Source organism: Globicephala melas, chromosome 12 (genome assembly GCF_963455315.2).
Source record: "Globicephala melas chromosome 12, mGloMel1.2, whole genome shotgun sequence".
Taxonomy (NCBI): Eukaryota; Metazoa; Chordata; class Mammalia; order Artiodactyla; family Delphinidae; genus Globicephala; species Globicephala melas.
The window spans coordinates 85,519,131-85,538,324 of NC_083325.1; the positions used below are offsets into that span (position 1 = coordinate 85,519,131).

Consider the following 19,194-nt stretch of genomic DNA (forward strand, 5'->3'; position numbering starts at 1 on the left):
CTCTGGTGGGGGGTGATTGCCAGGGCACCGACCATGTGATTAGGGGGTTAGAACTTTCAGTCCCACCCCCAGACCTCCAGAAGGGGAGTTCAATCACCAGTGGCTAATGACCTAATCAGTCATGCTACGTAATGAATCCTCCATAAAAACCCAAAGGGATGGAGTTCAGAGAGCCTCCAGGTTGGTGAACATGTGGAGACTGGGAGAGACTGGTGCCCCTGGAGCGGCCATGGAAGCTCTGGGCCCTTTCCCCATACCTGGCCCCCTGCACCTCTTCCGTCAGCTGTTCCTAAGCTATATCCTTTCACGGTCCACTGGTAATCTAATAAGTAAAATGTTTCTCTGAGTTCTGTGAGCTGGTCTAGCAAATTAATCCAATCCTAGGAGGGGGTCCTTGGAACCTTCAATATAGCTGCTCAGTCAGAAGCACAGGTGACAACCTGCAGTTGTGATTGGCATCTGCATTGGGGGGAGGGGTGGTGAGGGACAGTCTTGTAGGACAGAGCCCTTAACCTGTAGAATCTGATGCTACCACCAGGTAGAGAGTGTCAGACTTGAGTTGAATTGTAGGACATCCAGCTGGTGTGGGAGAATTGCTTGGTGGTGTGGAAAAACTCACACATGGGAATTAGGAGCAGGATCAGACAAGGACGGGACCTCCCTGGCGGTCCAGTGGGTCAGATGACATGCTCCCAATGCAGGGGGCCCAGGTTCGATCCCTGGTCAGAGAACTAGACTTTGCATACATGCCTCACCTAACAGCCCTCATGCCACGACTAAGAAGTCCGCGTGCCGCAACTGAAAGATTCCACGTGCCTCAAGGAAGATACTGGAGTGCCACAGCTAAGACCCGGCGCAGCCTAAAAAAAAAAAAAGGAATCAGGCAAGGACAAGCCGAGATGGCCCCAGGTGAAAAAATAAATCACTTTTGGGCAGTTCCCTGGATCTTCCTGGAATGAACTTGCGCAGAGAAGCTTTCTTTTCATTATTATATGTATATTTTCTAGATAAAGTGAATTCCCAGAGCACAAGTTGCACTCACATTCATAATCAAACACGTAAACAACTCAAAAACGAAATCCAGTGATTTTTTTTTCAAATTAACTGCTTTTTTTAGAATACCATTGAATCTCTTCTCATCTTTTTGTGTGAATTGTTAAGAACTGGCTGTTCTCATTAAAGTGTAAGAATGCTAATTGGCTTTAAAACCCTTCATAAGATATTAGTGGAAAATAAAATTGAGTAAGAGCTCAATTCTATTAAAACTATGCATTACTGGACATATGCATGAAATTAATTAGCAGTTGCCTCTGGGTGATACAATTATGGGTAATTTTTATTTTCTTCATTTTGCTTTACTTTGTTTTTCAGATATTCTCCAAATGCATATTCTTTTTAGAATCATGGGGGGGGGGAAATGTGGTTAAAGTCTTTCTGGTCTTTCAAACCCAGCTCAATGGCATCTGAGTTGAAATTGCTATGTGGGTTTTCTGCATAATTTCCCATCCTTTTCCCCTGACTGGTACGACATATGCCAGCAGTGGCTTGACACTGGGTTGTGTACCCCAGATGTGGCTGTCTGTGTCCCAGCCACGATGACAGAGGACCTTGGCTGCCCCTTGAGTCTCTTTCACTGTCTTCAAGCCCCTGGATTTGACCTCTGTCCTGGGGGCTGGAGCCCAGTGTTGGCCTGTATCCAGGATGGGAAAAGGTAGTGAGGCCATATCCTTCTTGAAGAAGTGAGTGCTTTTAACCAGAGATCAAGTGCAAGTACATGTCTGGGAAATGCCGCATGTCCGAGGAGGACGAGTCTGCGTCTGGAGGATGTGAGGTGGGCATTGGAGCTAGGGATGTGAAACTCTTAGCTCCCACAGCCAGGAAGCAGGTGGGAGGGAGAAACAGGCTGACAGGGGAAGCAGTGGCAGGGCCGGCCTGATGCATCTGAGGTGACTGAATAGACCGCTTGGAACTGGGTGTTCGGGGGGAGCTCTGCACGTCCTTGGACTCCAGGGTGCCAGACGCCTGCCCTTTGGACTGCTGACCAGGTCACACTCAGAATGGTGGTTCTACGACCACTCGTACCCTGGGCTGGTACTATTCCTGCTGCCTGTCTGCAGGAATTCATTCCTTCAGAAGGGATCAAGTTTTGGACACTGGGCCCCCAAGAGGCTGGCTTTTATTTTAGAACACAAGGAGTTTTTTCCCCAGGGGCTCACCTCTGCTCCATCTTGTTGCCCAGTGGGTTGGTTGAGATGTGCTTATTAATTATTGATAAGCTTCTTGCTTATCAAGAAGCTTGCCTTTAGCGAGGGTGGTTTGTAAAAGCATGTAATTACTTTAAAACACACACCAAGGAGAGACTTCATTACATTGACCCACTGAAAGTGAAGGTAATGTACAAAAAAATACTTTAATGTATTATAACATCTTACAATACAACAGACCAGTAGTCAAGAGCATCATATATGGAGAAAAAATATACATATTTACATATATTTCTCTAAAATTAAGAATGTCTTAAATATACTCAAGAAAAAACCTTAAAATCTTATTGCATGATTAGTCTTCAACGAATCGCAGTGAATGAAACAGTCCTTTCAACAGAAGAGCAGCCTACGGGATGAATTATTGCCTGCTGGAGCCTCATTGAGAATTTGTCCGCCTGTTTTAGTATCATGATTCTCGTTACTGATCCAACAGTTAGACTCCCAACTCCAGATTGTCATAGAATAAGAGCTGACATTTCAGATGATTCAGCCAAATGATCTCATTCATCTTCAAACTTAAACAGGCAACTTTCATAGCATTTATCACTAAATAACAGAGATGGTTCATCCTTTCTAAACCAGTACGCTGCTACTAATGTCTGATCTTTCTAGGTTTCTTAAGACAAAATTCCATTCATAGTATCACAAGCCAAACTAAGCAATAATTGAAAGCACCACAGAATACTTGCCTTTAACACTTAAATTGAGACACCTCACTTAAATTACCTTTTATTTTCCTAATAAAAAGGAATATGTCTCACAAAGCTAATACACATATTTAAAAACTGAAACTATAAAGCAAAATGTTATATAATCCAAACTTGAATTTTACTCTAATGATAAATGTCCTGACTTCTCCCACTTAAGAAAAATGAACATTTGAATATTTTAAACATGAAGGCTTTGAAAATTCTCTCAGTGCATAAGAAAGGGGGTTGTGGTGTAAAAACAGCTGGAAAGTGCATTTAAAATAGCTTATTTGTTTTTCTTTTTTTCTGATTTTTGTTCATTTTTGTATTTTATTTTTTTGTTTTTTTCTCTTTATATATATATGTTTTTTTTTTTTTTTTTTCTCAAGTGTAATGTTTTGTTTTATACTTCCCTTTGGGGAAAGAGAAATGCAGTTTCCTTCAACTCGAGAGAAATTCACTTCAACTCAGAGGATTTGGGCTTCAGATTCAGATTTTGTTTCAGATTATAATAATTGAGCATCTACTGGATACCACACAATGTCTTCTGTGCTTTCACATATGTGCCCTTTCTCTGTGGAATAATGTAATGGTCAGCAAAGTAAACTCATGTTAAGTAAGAAACAAAAAACCTGTTTTATGGTTATCTGATTATATTAAGGTCGTCATGGTTTAGATACTATCAAGACCCACAGAGGAAAAAAACTTTCTAATTCTTTTTTTTTTCTTAAAAACATAAAATAAAATGGAAAATACATGACAACAATTCTATCACAGAAGACACACAAACATATTTCAGTTGAATTACAGTGATTTAAAATTTGAAGTAGGAATATCTTTTCTGGGAAAAAAAAAATCACATAAACCACTTTCAAAAAGTGTTGAAAAAAGATTCTGAAGCGGAATTTCTGCATGGCTGCATAGCAGAATCAGGCAACGTTTAAATGCCACCTAGTGGCCAACTCTGGAACTGCAGCTGGATTACAAGAGTTCTTTGAGCAAAAAATTGTCCATGATTTTGCTTTTGTAAAACAGTGATAGGAACTTATTATTTCCCAGGAAATGGTATATTGTCTAGGTTGCATGAACAAACTGAATGTGGTATTTCCAAGAGGAGAATTTTTTTTTTCTTGTCCCAATTCAGTGACATTTTCCCTCAAGCTCTTTCTTAGCCTAGCAAAGGAAGGCTCTGGATCTTATATTGACCTAGATTACATTCTTATTCCAAGTGATTCAGAGTTAAATGGGAAATATTATATTGTGCCACAGCTTCATTTACAGAAAATTCTGGTTCATCCTACACTCTTCGCCACACCCTTTGCTCCACCTTTGCCTGCTGCTTTTGCAGATGAGTTCATGCCAGTCCAGGAACGTGTCGCTTTTCAGGGACACGGGGACAACCAAGCAAGTAAACTCATATGCTGTTGCCTGACAGACTCAGCAGATTCACACAGCAACCCAAGCCCTGACCCCATGTCAACTTCCTCACTAAATTTAAAGCACACCTTGGTTTTGTTAAGAATCTTGGAAGAGAAAGGGGAGCAGCAGAGATCACTCACATTCCTGGAATAGTCGGCGTGGGTCAGGGCCATGCAGAGCCCCGGGGAGGGGAGTTATCTCCTTCTAGGTACTTATCAAAGCCTGGTAAGATGAGCATTTCTTATTCTTGGAAACATGTATGGACTATTTCTAAACTTCTGGGTAAAAAGTCCAAGATTGCAGTGATATAAAGGCCGAAAAGGAAAGAGCCTCACCGCAAGCAGAAATAATCGGGGGAGATAATTTGTAATTTTTCCATATGGGAAAATAACTGTCAAATGAAAGGACTAGAAAAATAACTTCAAAATGGAAATACAGGAGTCAGTAAATACTACTCAAAAATTAAATCCATAATAAGCTAATTAACTAAAGTTAATGGTCTTGCATGTTCTAAGGATTTCAATTTTCCCAGTTATTTATCTGTTCAGTTACCACAGGCAATCAGATTCCACGTACGACTGAAAATCGAATTTGGGGCCGCTGGCAGTGCCTACGGGAAGCAGGGCAGCCACGCGCTGAGCGCCAGGGCGGTCCCCACAGATGGGCTGAAGGTTGTTCAGCCTTCAGCTTTACCAGTCCAGCTTCAGGTCCGCCTTGCTCCATACGTATTTCCCTCCTCGCTTGAGAAACATCTTTTCATCAAAGCCGCTGAATTTTATAGCTTCTTCTACGCCAACATCCAGGATGGACGTGGAAGGATCCTTCCGCCCGTTTCTGCAGTTCACGAAGCGCATCTAGGAAATTCATGACAGAAATTGGGATATTTCCTGTTAAACTCAATTTGGGGGATCAACTCAAAATGACTTTTGATGTTCCAATCATTTCAACAGATGTTTGTGGAGAGCTGTGAACCAGATGCTTCACTGGGGACGTTGAACTCTGGGGACATCATCTCTGTACTCAACCAGCTCCCATCACCCACGTGAACACCTGAGACCAGGTAAGGGCACGATAAACAGAATTATATACACATGCCTGTCCCTCCACTGGGGGGCGGGGTAATCAGGAAAGGTTTCCAAAAAGTGCTGCCGTCTAAGTTATGTTTTGAAATTGTAAACTAGAGAGAACAATATCGTAAAAGCCCAGAAGCGTGAAACAGTACTGTGAGTTTGGGAAATTTCAGGTAGATGATATTCCTGGAGTGAAAACTGTGTGTGCAGGAATTTAAAAAAAAAAAAGTGTAAATAAAAAAAAAGTGTAAAAGCTTCTTTTACGAAAGGGAGATAGCATGGTAAGAAAGGTGATACAGAGGCGGGCAGGTCCCACATCAAGAAGAGTAGCACATGCCCTGCTAAGGGTCTTGGTTTTTATCCTAGATTAAGCATCTTACAGACAGGAACCAGATCTTCACACCTCTGTGACCTACCATGGCACACAGCATTTTGTAGTAACACTTGTTGAATCAAAATGTTCTTAGATTGCCAAAAGTAAATTTTGCTCCTACTCTATTTATTCCAACTGTACAGAAACCAGAGAGTTTGTGGAGGAACATTGGTCAAAATCCCCAGCCAGTCATGGTACTCCAAAAATAAATTCTGTTTGACTTTTCCTCTCTACCTTGCACCCATTAACTGAACATTTGTGTTACCACCTTTTCCCCTCTGCTCCTTAAAGAAAGCACATGTTGACAACAAATGAATGACTGTGAATCATCACTATTTAACTTGAAAATAATAAAACATCAAAAGTCACAGTAAGCATTTCTCGAAACACCAAATTCAGTTTAAATATAGAAAAGCCATGGTTCTCATTGGAGCTCATTTCTTAAAAACAGATCTTTGAATGGAATTATTTGTCCAGTGCTAGAAATATTGGCAAAAGTTTATGAATTGGGACAGAAAAAGAAAAGAAAAAGACACAAGGAAAGGGAGAAGTGATTTGTTTTTCAGTTTGGAGAATGATGGCATATCTCTTCCTTTGGAAGGCAGTGGGGTAGGAAGGTACCAGTGGCTTTTGGAGAGGAACTGTAACCTCTTCTCTCCAAAGCCAAGAGCTATCTGTCAGAGGACAAGCTGGCAGCATCTGAGGTATTAAAGGCAATAACGTCAAGTGTGACGTGTCCTTCCTGCAAAGATCCCTGGGTGCCCCTTGACCAGAGAACCCAGCCGAAGATGGCGTAACAAAGGACACTGCTTTGTGTGATGTCAGCTCCGTGCGACATCCGTGGATCCATAGGCATAGGGAAAAGACCCTCGAGTGCGGGTGTGTGCAAACACTGGGACCAGATTCACGCCATTGCCTGCCCACCCCCTTAGCTCAGAGATGGACACAGCGAAGTAAGGGCTCTATAATACTAATGTTAGTCAGTGACAATAAAAACATGAAATGCTGGCCAGAAAGAATGAATATGGACTAAATGGTTATGCTGATTATAACTCAATCCTGACCTTGCCGCTTAATGAATTTTTAAGGGATCATTTTATAATGCATTAGACATACTCACATATTCATCCAGAATAAGGTAGGAGTCTCTCATCTGCAAAGCAGAAATCACATACCAATTTAGTCTCGAGCATATTTTTCAGTACGTATGCTCAACTGCCTGTCTTACCGCGTTTGTGCGTTTGTGCTTTATTATTTCTGGAGGCCACATTTCTTACATCTCTTGAGTGTCTTTAGATGCGTCCCTTACAAGGTGAGCCATCTGCCAGTGCCCCATACCCACCTAACACCCATCTCCGAGCCATCTGTTTGTGTCCATTCGGATTCTAGCAGATTCTAGCAGGCTGGCTTCTGTCCCATGCTGGAAGGGTCACATGCCACTCTGAAAGCTCCTCTGACAGTGAAAACCCCAGGCTAATTTCCCCATTTCCTCTAGCTCTGGGGAACCCTGTCCTTCATTGTTCAATATTCCCTGTGTCTGCCATGCCTCTGATGGACCCCCTTTTCAGTGAATAAAGCAGAATCCCTTTAATGCTATTACCTGGAAGCTTATCTGAGGATTTTAATATTACTTACATTACTTGTAACTAGTTATGCCTTCTATAGGTATATAGAGAGTGTGCCTACACTCTCATAGGAAGGTATACCCTCTATACGTACCCCATCTAGGTAGGAGTCTGCAAACATTTTTCTGTAAAGGGCCAGAGAGTAAATATTTTCAGCCTGGTAGACCATGTGGTCTCTGTGGCAACTGAAAGCCACTGTGGACAATGCTTAGAGAGGAAGCATCGCTGTGTTCCACTGAAACCTTCCTTATCGACCTTGAACTTGCATTTCGTATACTTTTCATGAGTCACAGATGTCATTCTTGTTCTGATTTTTTTTCCAACCGTTCTTGGCTTGCATTCTGGGTTTGTCCCACAGGCTGTGGTTTGCCAATTCCTCCTGTGCATGGCCAGTTCGAGACCTTGTTCCTGAATGTCTGGAGGTGGGCCAGGCATCAGCATCACCTGGGAGCTGGTTAAAATGCTGAATCATGGGTCCACTTCAGACCTGCTTGCTGGTTTGCAAACTTGGGAGTTCCCTGAGTGAAACCTTACCCACGTCAGAGGTAAAGTGAGCTGACCCCACCTATGTCAGAGGCAGAGTTCACCGACCTCATCTACATAAGAGGCATGGTTAGCTGACCTCACCTACATTGGAGGTAAAGTTAGCTGAGCTCACCTATGTCAGAGATATAGTTAGCTGACCTCACCTCTGTCAGGTTTAGTTAGCTGACCTCACCTACATGAGAGGCAGGGTTCGCTGACTTCTATGTCAGAGGTGAAGTGAACTGACCTCACCAAAGCAAGGGAACCGACACACAAAGCTTGTCTTGGGTGACCTGCAAGACAAGAAGACCTCAGCACCCTCTGCTCGTCTTAAAAGTTTATAGAGAAGCCTGAGCTGGGTTCAGTCACATGTGCCATCCAGATGGTCTCACCGTGGGAGTGTACATCCTGAAGACAGAGGAGGGGTCAGGAGCCTCCACTTGCCCCAGTCCAGCTCTGGGTCAAATAGTGGTCACCTCCTCTCAATAACTTCCCCAACCCTGCGGACTCTAAATCTGCATTTTAGCAAGACCCTGCCTGGGGAGGGGGGGGGGCGGTGTCTGTACAATGAAGTTTGAAATGAACTGACTAGTAAGCTTCTCAGGCTTTGGAGTTATCCAAACCCCAGTTTGTCCCTTGCTGGGCTCTAAGGGAGGTGAGTTAACTCTGCCTCTGACATGGGTTAGGTCAGCTAACTCTACCTCTGTCACAGGCGAGGTCAGCTAACTTCACCTCTGACACAGATGATGTCAGTTAATATACCTCTGACATAGATGAGGTCAGTTCACTGTACCTCTGACACAGATGAGGTCAGCTAACCACGCCTCTCATGTAGGTGAGATCAGCTCACTTTACCTCTGACATGAGTGAGGTCAGCTAACTCTTTCTGTCATGTAGGTGAGGTCAGTTAACCCTATGACCCAGCCTCAGAGTTTCTAAAATGGGGGTAATATTTCTGGCTCATGAAGCCTCTGTGAAGTGCTCAAAAAGCAGTAATTTATGACATATTTTCTTTGATCTCACATTACCTGTGTAATTAAGACAAATTTTAAAAAGTCAAATAAAATAGTGTAGAGATATGAATATTCTCCTCTGTTCTCTGGCTTCTTTTCAAAAGCTGCTCTGACCCCATTCAGGAATTTTCTTATTCGTACTCTGGTCAACATTACTCTGAAGTATAAGGAATGAATCCTTGTTCTCAAATTTCTAATATGATGTAAGCATATGAGGGAGAGATTCTTTGGCGGAAGATGGGGAAAGCTTTTGATTTTAAAATACTTTAAAAATAATAAAACTACCTATTTTAGAAAAATTTAAAGTCCAAACAGTTATCAAGGTAAACAAAAATGACTGATAATCCCATTATCCCAAGATGACCATGGGACGTGTACATACACACCTTTTTTGCACATTAGGATTAAAGGTCAAATGAATTTTGCCTATAGTTCTTCATTTGTACCTAATATCATATCATGCAAATTTATCCTTGTTCCCTAATATTCTTTGAAATAGGTTATATAGTCAGTATAACATTCCATACAGGGAACATGAGCTTACCTGTTCTCTGTAAGTTGAATATCAGGCTACTTTCAATTTTTTATTCCTGTCCCTAACACTGCAGTAATGTAGCTTTGAATAAGTTCTTTTTTTTCTTTAGCTTCTGAGAACACACTGATTATTTACTCTGTCTCTGATAACACCTGGAAGCTCCAAACTGTAGACGTGCTTTGGCTGACACTGTTTAAATTACATGATACATACACTTGGACTGACAGGATGGATCCAGTTTTTCACATTGGAAACCTAAAGATCTAGTGAAACTTCCACCTCAGCCCTGAGACTACTCCCATCTCTCCACGCAAACCCTCCAAAGCCGCAGTGTGTGCAGCCCTTGGTGGAGACACTTTCCTGTTTGGAGCTAAATGTGTGATGGGGAACAAAACAACATTTGCTTCATACAACCTTCTGGTTAGACTCGGGCACCAGGCAGGGCACGTCTTTGTGGCGGTCCAAGAACGCTTCAAACTCTTCATCACTTATCACGAACGGTTCTGCTTCTCTCAGAGCATCTTCTCCAGAATTCTCACCTTCAATTATGAGGCATTGGAAGACCTGAAACACAAGTGTGGTGTTGACTTTGTGAAGAGCTTTCCATCTCTTTTTGCCCCAAATCTCATTTCTCCCTGAACCTCTCCTGAGCAAAGAAGACTCCTCCAACTAGGGAACATTCTAGAAAGACACTGCTCTGGGGAAATGAGAACATGCCCTGAAATTTAGGGATATGGTACTAGAAGCCCAAACATTCCCAAAATATAATTTTTTAAAAACTGGTCTAGATTACATTTGATCTAGTCTTATAACCTAATACTTTCAGACTACAAAATAATGGTTGCCTGCAAGCCCAGGGCCTCCCGCGGAGGAGGCTGCCTGGAGGACCAGGTTCTGAACCACGTGAGCAATTGCATAACAGTTGACACCTGATCCAGGTTTACATCAATTTGCATCCTGCAGACCTCAGTGATCTGATGCAAAAACTGTTTTCTAAATGGACAGCAGCTAATCCTCTCCCTCCAAAAAAGTCAGAATTTTGAAAAGGCAATTCTGGAGTGAATCAGGCAAGTGGAAGCCAGAGTAGGGGTCGAAAGATTGGAGAAAAGAGATAGAGAAGAAGTGACAAGGAGCCATGAGCAAACCAAAGCTATGAGAAAAAATATATATAATATGTATTTATAATATATAAGTATAGTACATGAGTGATGACTGGCAGGGGGCTCTAGAAGGGAAATCTAAGAGCTTGGAGCTTAGCCCTCTGGCTCTCCTCTGACGCCTCCACACAGTGGGCCATAGCCTGGGGTCCTCCCATCACCCCTGTTTCTGTAGCTGTTTTCAGTTCCTCCTGGACCTGGGAGAGTGGCTGATATTCCAGCTTACCTACATATATAACCAAACATCAAGTTCAACATACAAATTAAAACTTTTTAAAGTAAGAAACATTTCTTGTTTCCCATAACCCATTTCCACATGTTACAGGATAACCTCAGGAAAATAATACATTAATCCCTTTCCCATCTCCACAACCCTTCTCTGAATGCTAACGTGGGATTAACAGCACATCCCAGGCAGCTTTGATAGGAAAGGTTTTCTTGGTGTCTAGACAGGAATTCCTTCCCTAGGTCTTCTCTACCTGTGGAAATTCTATCCCTCTGTCCAAGCAGGAGCCAAATACCTCCTCTTACACGAAGTCTTCCTGGCTCTTTGGCAGAAATAAAGCTTGCCTGTTTCACCCTGCCACATTATCCCAGCACACATAGCTTTATATTACAAGAGTTTTCTTTAACTCTTTTACTTGCTAGAATTGAATTCTACATCTTATCTTTAGTTGCATTAGTCTGGGGTTCAGGCACAGATTTTGGATACCTGCATAGTAATCATCGGGGCAGCTTGTTAAGAATACATATTCACATAAACCCTCCTGCTAATCTGTTTCAGGATAGTGGGTATAGGATGAGGCCCAAGAAGCTGATTTGAAACAGTTCCCTGAGTTCATTCTGAAGAACAGCCAGGGGCAGAAACCTTCAGTTTATAATTCTTTGTAAGCATCTGTGCATGGTGGGTGCTGTAAGTCACTGTGAACTGGCTTACGAGTATTTGAACCTTAGACTTTTTAGTAGCTGAGAGTGGGACTAAGTCCTAAAGCACACATCTGGGTGAATGAATCTTGGGAATGAATTTTGCTACCACTTGGGGATGGCCTTTCTCCCAAAAGCTTCTAATAATGCTATGAAAAATGAACTAACAGAATTTATGAAGAACACATACCCATTTATAAATAGGCCAAGAGTTTTTAAGACAAATCAGTCTTATTATTTTAATAAACACATAAGAGTTAGACTTCCTATGAACATATTCTTCAGAATATCTCCAAGCACTTCTCATTTTCTTTTATATTTACTTTCACAATTTCCCAGAAGGAAATCAGTTATAAGGGGGAAATGGAGGCCAAGAGAATGTAAGTAGTTAACGTTTAGCAGAGCTGAAAGAAGGACCAAGGGCCTGCTTTCCCAACTGGCTCTCTGAGTCCATAGTTCTCTGTATCCTTCTCATTTCGGGTTTTGCCGAAGCAAGTCTCTCCTGACCATTCTCTTAATTACAACCAGCAAAAGCGACTCGGTATGTACCTTCCAGCGGATGGGGTTCAGGGCTTTAATCTGTTCCGTCATGTCCTCGTCCACATTGTATCGATTGATGACAGAATTTATCTTGAAGGCCACTCTGTAATCTTGGCACCACGTCCTCAATTTTTGGAGATTTTCCACGTGGTTCTTGTTTCCTTGACCACGGCCAATAAGGACATTGACCTGCTCGTCAAAGCTGTCGCAGGAGATGGCGAGAATGTCCAAATATTCCCCTGAGGGAAAACCGTCACCATTAGGCTTTTCCATCCAAGGATGCAGACACAGGCCTTTAAGCCAGAGGTGGAGAATTGGAGTCTTACGGACCATAGGTAGACATAGGTAGGTAGATAGGTAGACATAACGTTTTGTTTGTTCCTCCAGACATCTAAAAATATTTCAAGCTGTTTGCAACTATTTTGGGGGGGATAGATTTAACACAGAATGTAGACTGATGGTGTATCTTTAATAATTTGAGCATATGGCAGCACTAACCTTGAACTCCCATATAGGACCAGGATCAACGGAAGTTCATAAATGACTGTCCGCGTGTCCGCTATTAATAATCCTTACACTTTCTTTTTGTCTCCCTATCGCTAATGATCCTTTTTCTTAGGCACTTCCGAATTCACTAATTGGCACCACCTCTCCCGTACAACATTTGAGCTTTTGACCCAAAGGTGCAGCAACCCTCCTGGTCCCTACTCTTTACACCATATTGACAGCATGTAGAGCCCATCCCGGAGAGAGCACGCTGCCCTGGGGACACAGACAGCAAACCCAACCAGTTCTTCTCTAATCACACAGCTCCCTAACCCTGTCTTATTGCTCTGAATCTGGTTCCCAAAGCTTACTTTTGAACTTCTGAACCCCCTCTTTCACTGAGTGACTCCCTTCACGGTCATTTTGATGTTGACTCATTGCCCTGTGGTCTTCCTGTTAACCTTCCTCAGGTGGGCTGTTCTACCCACATCCACACGCAGATCCACATCCAGTTCTTCATCATCTTGGAAGGAGGATTTTATCAGAGATCTCCTGTGAGTGTCCTCAACAGATCACAAGTGCAACTACCCTTTGGATGATTTCAAGGCTCAAACAACTTACACAAAGCAAAGCACACTCTAAGAGTTCAGTTAGAACTGTTTCCCAAAATGATAGTCGTAATAATAGCTAACATTTTTCAAGTGCCTCCTAAATTCCAGGTACTGCTCTCTGAATATTAACATCTATGTAAAACTTAGCTTCCCAGTCTTAGGACCAGGGGTTCGTAACCCTGGGTCGTATAGTGGAATCCCTCGGAGCACCCCAACTTGGCCTGTCCACATACCACGAGGCTCTGATATAATTAGTCTGGAGTCCAGTCCCAGTACAGATATTTTATAAAGTTCCTCAGTAGCCACATATGCAGCCAAAGGTGAGAACGACTGTTCTAGTCTAATCGCTTAATTTGTACACGAGACTACTAAAATAGAGTTATTTCCGAAAATACTTTAAAAATTAAACATGAATAGCAAACGATAAGGTCAGGGCTTGCAAAACTGCACACTGCGTTCATTCTCCCCACTAGCGGCTCAGCTAAAACTAGCTACGCTGATAATGGACAGAAGAGTTCTGGGGCTAGTCTGTTCTGCTATCTGCCTTGCCATACTTGTTGACTTAGAGCCCTACCAGCTTGAAAAGAGATTAGAGTAAGCCCACTTGTTTCTTCCTCCCTTTGGATTCCCAGCAGGCCTGGCCAAAAGCCCGGGATGGAGGGAAATAGAGCAACAGACCGTGACAGAGGCGGCCGTCCCGTGCCACGTGAGGCTCTCACCGTAGTTCTGGAACCACCTCTCCCGGATCAGGCTCCCGTTGCTCACTATGCTCACGCTGGGCAGTTGCAGCTCCTGTTTGCAGAACTTCACCAGCTGGCCAAGGTATCTGCCCCGGTCGTGGAGGAATGGCTCCCCACCGGAGAAGTTGATCTTTTCCATACCTGGGACAGACAGAGCACGGCTTTTCCTTCTAGTTTTCCACTTCACCAACATCCATTATTATTTTAATGGCAAAAGTAGTATATTCTCAGTGTAATAGAATGAGATGAGAGAAAAGTGGCACTAGGACGTACGCCCAAGCTCCAAAGCCTTTGGTCTTTCTAAGTGTGCGGGGTCGCCCTCCATCCTAGCTTTCCCAGGACAGTCCCGGTTTATGGAGGACCAAATCTCATCAGTTAGTTTTTTCTAGCACCCTCTTTTACTCTCAGATGTTTCTACAATGGGGCAGTGGTAAATTATAACACCTCACTATTTATACGCTAACATGCTAGGAGGTGGCTTGTACGATGAGCATTATTATCCAATAAAAATACGATCCCCTAAAAGTGTGGTTAGATAGGGGCAGATAACTAGAGAAAGTGAAACAGTGCATTGGCCAGTGGTGTAGCCCGTGAGGAGTTTGAGGATTAAGTCAGAGGTGATGAAAGAATGAGAAAACTGAACGAACAGGATGTAGAGTTGTTGCTAAGAGCTTAGACGAGGAGCAATTAATTCACAGTGGTGCCAACCTACAAGCCATCCTGTCACGGCACACGGATCAATAGCTGATGCTCATAATGCTTGAGTTCTATTCAGTCCGCTCTGTTCAAAAGCCGAAGACGTGGGCTTCCCTGGTGACGCAGTGGTTAAGAATCTACCTGCCAGTTCAGGGGACAAGGGTTCGAGCCCTTGTCTGGGAAGATCCCAGATACCGCAGAGCAACTGAGCCCGTGCACCACAGCTACTGAGCCCACACACCTAGAGCCTGTGCTCCACAACAAGAGAAGCCACCGCAATGAGAAGCCTGGGCAGCGCAATGAAGAGTAGCCCCCCTCGCTGCAACTAGAGAAAGCCCGCGCGCAGCAACAAAGACCCAACTCAGCCAAAAAAAAAAAAAAAAAAAAAAAAGCCAAAGAAGTAAATAATATATTTTAGAAGCATCTGCAGCCAGAGCAGTAATTTTAAATGTAATGTACTTTTATTGTTTAAATTTAAAAATAAATTTAAAATTTTAATAGCTACCAAAATAGATTTTCCTCTATTTGCCAGAAATCTTACTTACAGGACACATCACCCATACTATACCTTAACCATTTTAACTAACTTTGGTTTTATTTACTTAAAACTGAGAGGTCATGATATAAAAGTATTAATTATAACTGTAATTGTTTATACTCTATTAAAAAACATATGAGCATTTATTTATTTGTGCCTCGTAACAACTTTTTAAGGTTGATATATGAGTTATCAATATTGTCTGTATTTTAAAGAATATTAAACTGATATTCAGAAAGTTAAATGTCTTGACACATTGTTTAAGTGCTGGAACAGGAACTCAAATCCTGGCCGTGTGAATCAAGAGGCTAAGTTTGTTCCATAACCCCAGACCTCTCTTCATTTGTTCATTCATGCACTAATTCATCCATTCAAAAACATTCATTAGATTCCTATTACCTTCTAGATACTTTGCTAGGCAGCAAGATAAGCAGGATGCTAGGTTTCAACCTTGGAACGCAAACTCTTTGGGGACCCAGATATTAAAAACAAAACACAAGAGCACAATTTTAAATATGCTGCAGTAGGCACTTAGGTTGCTTCCATACCTTGGCAATGTAAGTAATGCTGCTGTGAACATTGGGGTGCATGTATCTCTTCAAATTAGTGTTTTTACTTCTTTCTGATATATATCCAGAAGTGAAATTGTTGGGTCATATGGTAATTCTATTTTTAGTTTTTTAAGGAACCTCCATACTGTTCTCCACAGTGTCTGTACCAATTTACATTCCCACCAACAGTGTACGAGGGTTCCCTTGTCTCCACACCTTCTCCAGCATTTGTTATTTGTGGACTTTTTGATGATGGCTATTCTGACTGGTGTGAGGTAATACCTCATTGTGGTTTTGATTTGCATTTCCCAGATGATTAGTGGTGTTGAGCATCTTTTCAAGTGCCTGTTGGCCATCTGCATTTCTTCTTTGGAAAATTTCTATTCAGTTCTGCCCATTTTTTAACTGGGTTGTTTGTTTTTTGATGTTCAGTTGTCTCAGCTATTTATGTATGTTGGCTATTAACCCTCTATTGGTCATATCATGTGCAAATATCTTCTCCCACTCAATAGGTTGTCTTTTCATTTTGTCAATGGTTTTCTTTGCTGTGCAAAAGCTTTTACATTTTTTTAAAAGTGTCCATCAATAGACGAATGGATAAAGGAGATGTGGTATATATACACAAAGGAATACTACTCAGCCATAAAAAATAATGACATTTTGCCATTTGCAGCAACATGGATGGACTTGGAGGGCATTAGGTTAAGTGAAATAAGTCAGACAAATATTGTATAATATCATTTATGTGTGGAATCTAAAATAACACAACAAACTAGTGAATAAAACAAAAAAGAATCAAACTCACAGATATAGAGAACAAACTAGTGGTTACCAGTGGGGAGAGGGAAGTGGGGAGGGGCAAGATAGGGCTAGGGAGAAAAAGGGTTATAATTAGGATTATATGAAATCATGTGTGTGAAACTTTTGAAAACTGTGAAGCATTATAGGATTTAAAGAATCTTTCATTCAAGTAAAAAAATAAAATAAATAAAACATGCTATAATACATGCATTTGTAACAAATGCCATGGGATCACAAAGGAAGGTGAGAGGGCATTCATTCTGCATGACGAGGACCAGGGATAATTCTAAGGAGCTTTGAAAGTTCACCAACAGAGACTGAGGTGACAAGCATTCCAGGAAGAGAGAACAGTGCGATCACAGGCTCCACGATGCAGGTGTTGTGGGAGAACTGTGTCACATGATGTGTCCACAGCTTGGGGCCCTTCAGGAATTGGGGTGAAGGATGGCAACACTGAGCTTGAAGCCTGTGCTGACAAGTTTGGGCTTGGAAGCCATGCAAGAGAGCTAAGTGGGGGAGTTAGCCATCAAAATATATATTTTAGTAAGATAACGTGCTTTCAGAGGGGACCCAGAGACAATGAGATGAATTGCAGCAGTCCTGGTGAGAAATAATGAGACCCTGAACCAGACCCCAATGGGAACGGCAAGGTGGGTCAGGCATTGGATGAGCTGTGGATGACTGGGCAGGCGTATGGGAAGCAAAATGAGTCCGATCCAGTAAAGTGCAAGCCTACGATCTCACCATATCAAGCACAAAATCCGGCAAAACTAGTGTGTGTGTTAGAGTGAGAGCTAGTGGTTATCCTGGGCAGGAAGGGCAGGGGCTGAAGGGAGCGTGCGCTTTGGGTGCCCTGCTGTTTTCTGTCTAGAGTTGTGTGCTGTTTACTTGGGTGTGTGCAGGTCTGTGCAAATGTATGTTACATGTCCGTAAAAAAGGCAAGCAAGTTGGGGCTTCCCTGGTGGCACAGTGGTTGAGAATCTGCCTGCTAATGCAGGGGACACGGGTTCAAGCCCTGGTCTGGGAGGATCCCACGTGCCACGGAGCAACTAGGCCTGTGAGCCACAACTACTGAGGCTGCGCGTCTGGAGCCCGTGCTCCTCAACAAGAGAGGCCGCGATAGTGAGAGGCCCACGCACCGCGATGAAGAGGGGCCCCCGCTTGCCGCAACTAGAGAAAGCCCTCGCACAGAAGCGAAGACGTAACACAGCAAAACTAAATAAATAAATTACTAAAAAAAAAAGGTAAGCAAGTTGAGAAAAAAGTTGGCCATGTGGCTGAACTTGCTCTAGGGAAGACAGGAGGACAGACCTGGAGCGGAAGATGTCACCGTAGAACTGGACAGGCTGGGGTCTCTCTGAGATGCCTTCGAGTTACTGACGTGGTGACACCGAGTGAGAGTCTCCAGAGCAAAGGCATTGGCTTGTCTGAGTCGTAAATAGTTTCTCTAAAGTTTCATAGTAAGAACAGGTAAATAATCCAAAATAAAAGATTCAGCTATCGCGTTTCTTAAGTCAAAGTGTCTGAATTTGTTTGCAACCTTCCTCATTAACTGTTTCTGGGAAACGCCAAGTGCTTCGGGCCGACTCAGAGTGCAGCACGACCTTCCCGACCTGCCTCGCTCCGCGGGCTGGGCGGACCGGGACCCTGCAGGTGCAGGCGCGGCTCGCTTAGCTTAGCAGCGTCAGGAGGATGGGTTTGCTCCACTTACACCCAGGTCAGCCGACTCTGCGGGCTGGGAAGGCCTAGACACCCATCCCCAAATTCACCTCCACATCCTCTGGAGGGAGGGCATCCTCCCTGTGCTGTGGGAACCGCTAGGATTCTGGGGGAGCCGTCCAGTCCATGCGCGCTCCCAGCCCCCTCCTGTCAGCCAGCCACGTACCAGCTGAGCCCCTGATCTCGTACTGGGTCCGGACTCACCCGCTTCCTTCAGCAGCAGCAAGCCTCTCTTGGCCTCCGCCAGCGGCAGCACGAAGGACGTTTTGGCCGTGTGGAAGCAGAAGCCACACTTGTAATTGCACTGGCGGGTGAAGTGATAATTTACGCTGATGGGGATGATGGGCAGATCGCGGTCCTCTTTGTCTTCCCTGCTGGGCTTCCTTGGTTTTCTCCTGCCCCGCTGCTGCTGGCTCTTCTGGCCCCCTGCCAGCCAGAATGCTGTACTGAGCCGGGGGAACAGGGTCCCCAGGCTGCTCCACATGGAGCCCAGGTGCTGCACGAAGGCGCTCAGCAGCTTGAGAGTGAATGACACGGGTACCAGCATCCACATGGTGGCCAGGTTCCCTGAGGCCGCCCTGCAGCTGCAAGCTCACTTTATATGTGCCCCGGCAACCTGTCACACGGGGAGGAGGGACACACCTTCCTTGACTAACTCTCAGCGGAGCACAAGTTTCGATTTCTCTCTTTATGAAAATGAAAGTTGGAACAGGGCCAAGACTGAAGGCTCAAGGCTAAGACTGACATCTGCTTTCTCTGCCCCGCTGCTTCCCCCTGTCTATAAATAATAGGGGTATAAATAATAGCCTCCTAACTGGATACAGATGGAGAAGGTGTTGCTATCTAATCTCTATCTCCATCTAGCAGATAGCAGTAGAACTAGACAGAGACTTAGCCACGTCTGTAGCTGTTGCA

The 19,194-nt window shown here is 43.5% G+C and overlaps 1 protein-coding gene across 1 annotated transcript; it reads right to left on the reverse strand.

The window, feature by feature from the left end:
• Positions 1 to 2,449: 2,449 nt before the first annotated feature.
• Positions 2,450 to 18,832, reverse strand: RSAD2 (radical S-adenosyl methionine domain containing 2). The gene is made up of 6 exons (XM_030844513.3): positions 18,484 to 18,832; positions 13,954 to 14,115; positions 12,147 to 12,376; positions 9,931 to 10,080; positions 6,939 to 6,971; positions 2,450 to 5,229 (listed from the first exon to the last, which is right to left on the reverse strand). Exons 1-6 carry the CDS (start codon positions 18,830 to 18,832, stop codon positions 5,065 to 5,067), a joined length of 1,089 nt encoding a protein of 362 aa, XP_030700373.1. The 3' UTR covers positions 2,450 to 5,064.
• Between the last annotated feature and the right edge of the window lie 362 nt (positions 18,833 to 19,194).

Excerpts from the sequence above, each read along its gene's own strand:
- RSAD2 (XM_030844513.3), bottom strand. The coding sequence starts at position 18,832 with ATGTGGATGCTGGTACCCGTGTCATTCACTCTCAAGCTGCTGAGCGCC. Across the intron at positions 10,081-12,146 it reads TGAACCCCATCCGCTGGAAG|GTCTTCCAATGCCTCATAAT; the intron begins GTACATACCGAG and ends CTTGTGTTTCAG. Across the intron at positions 5,230-6,938 it reads ACCTTATTCTGGATGAATAT|ATGCGCTTCGTGAACTGCAG; the intron begins GTGAGTATGTCT and ends TGAATTTCCTAG.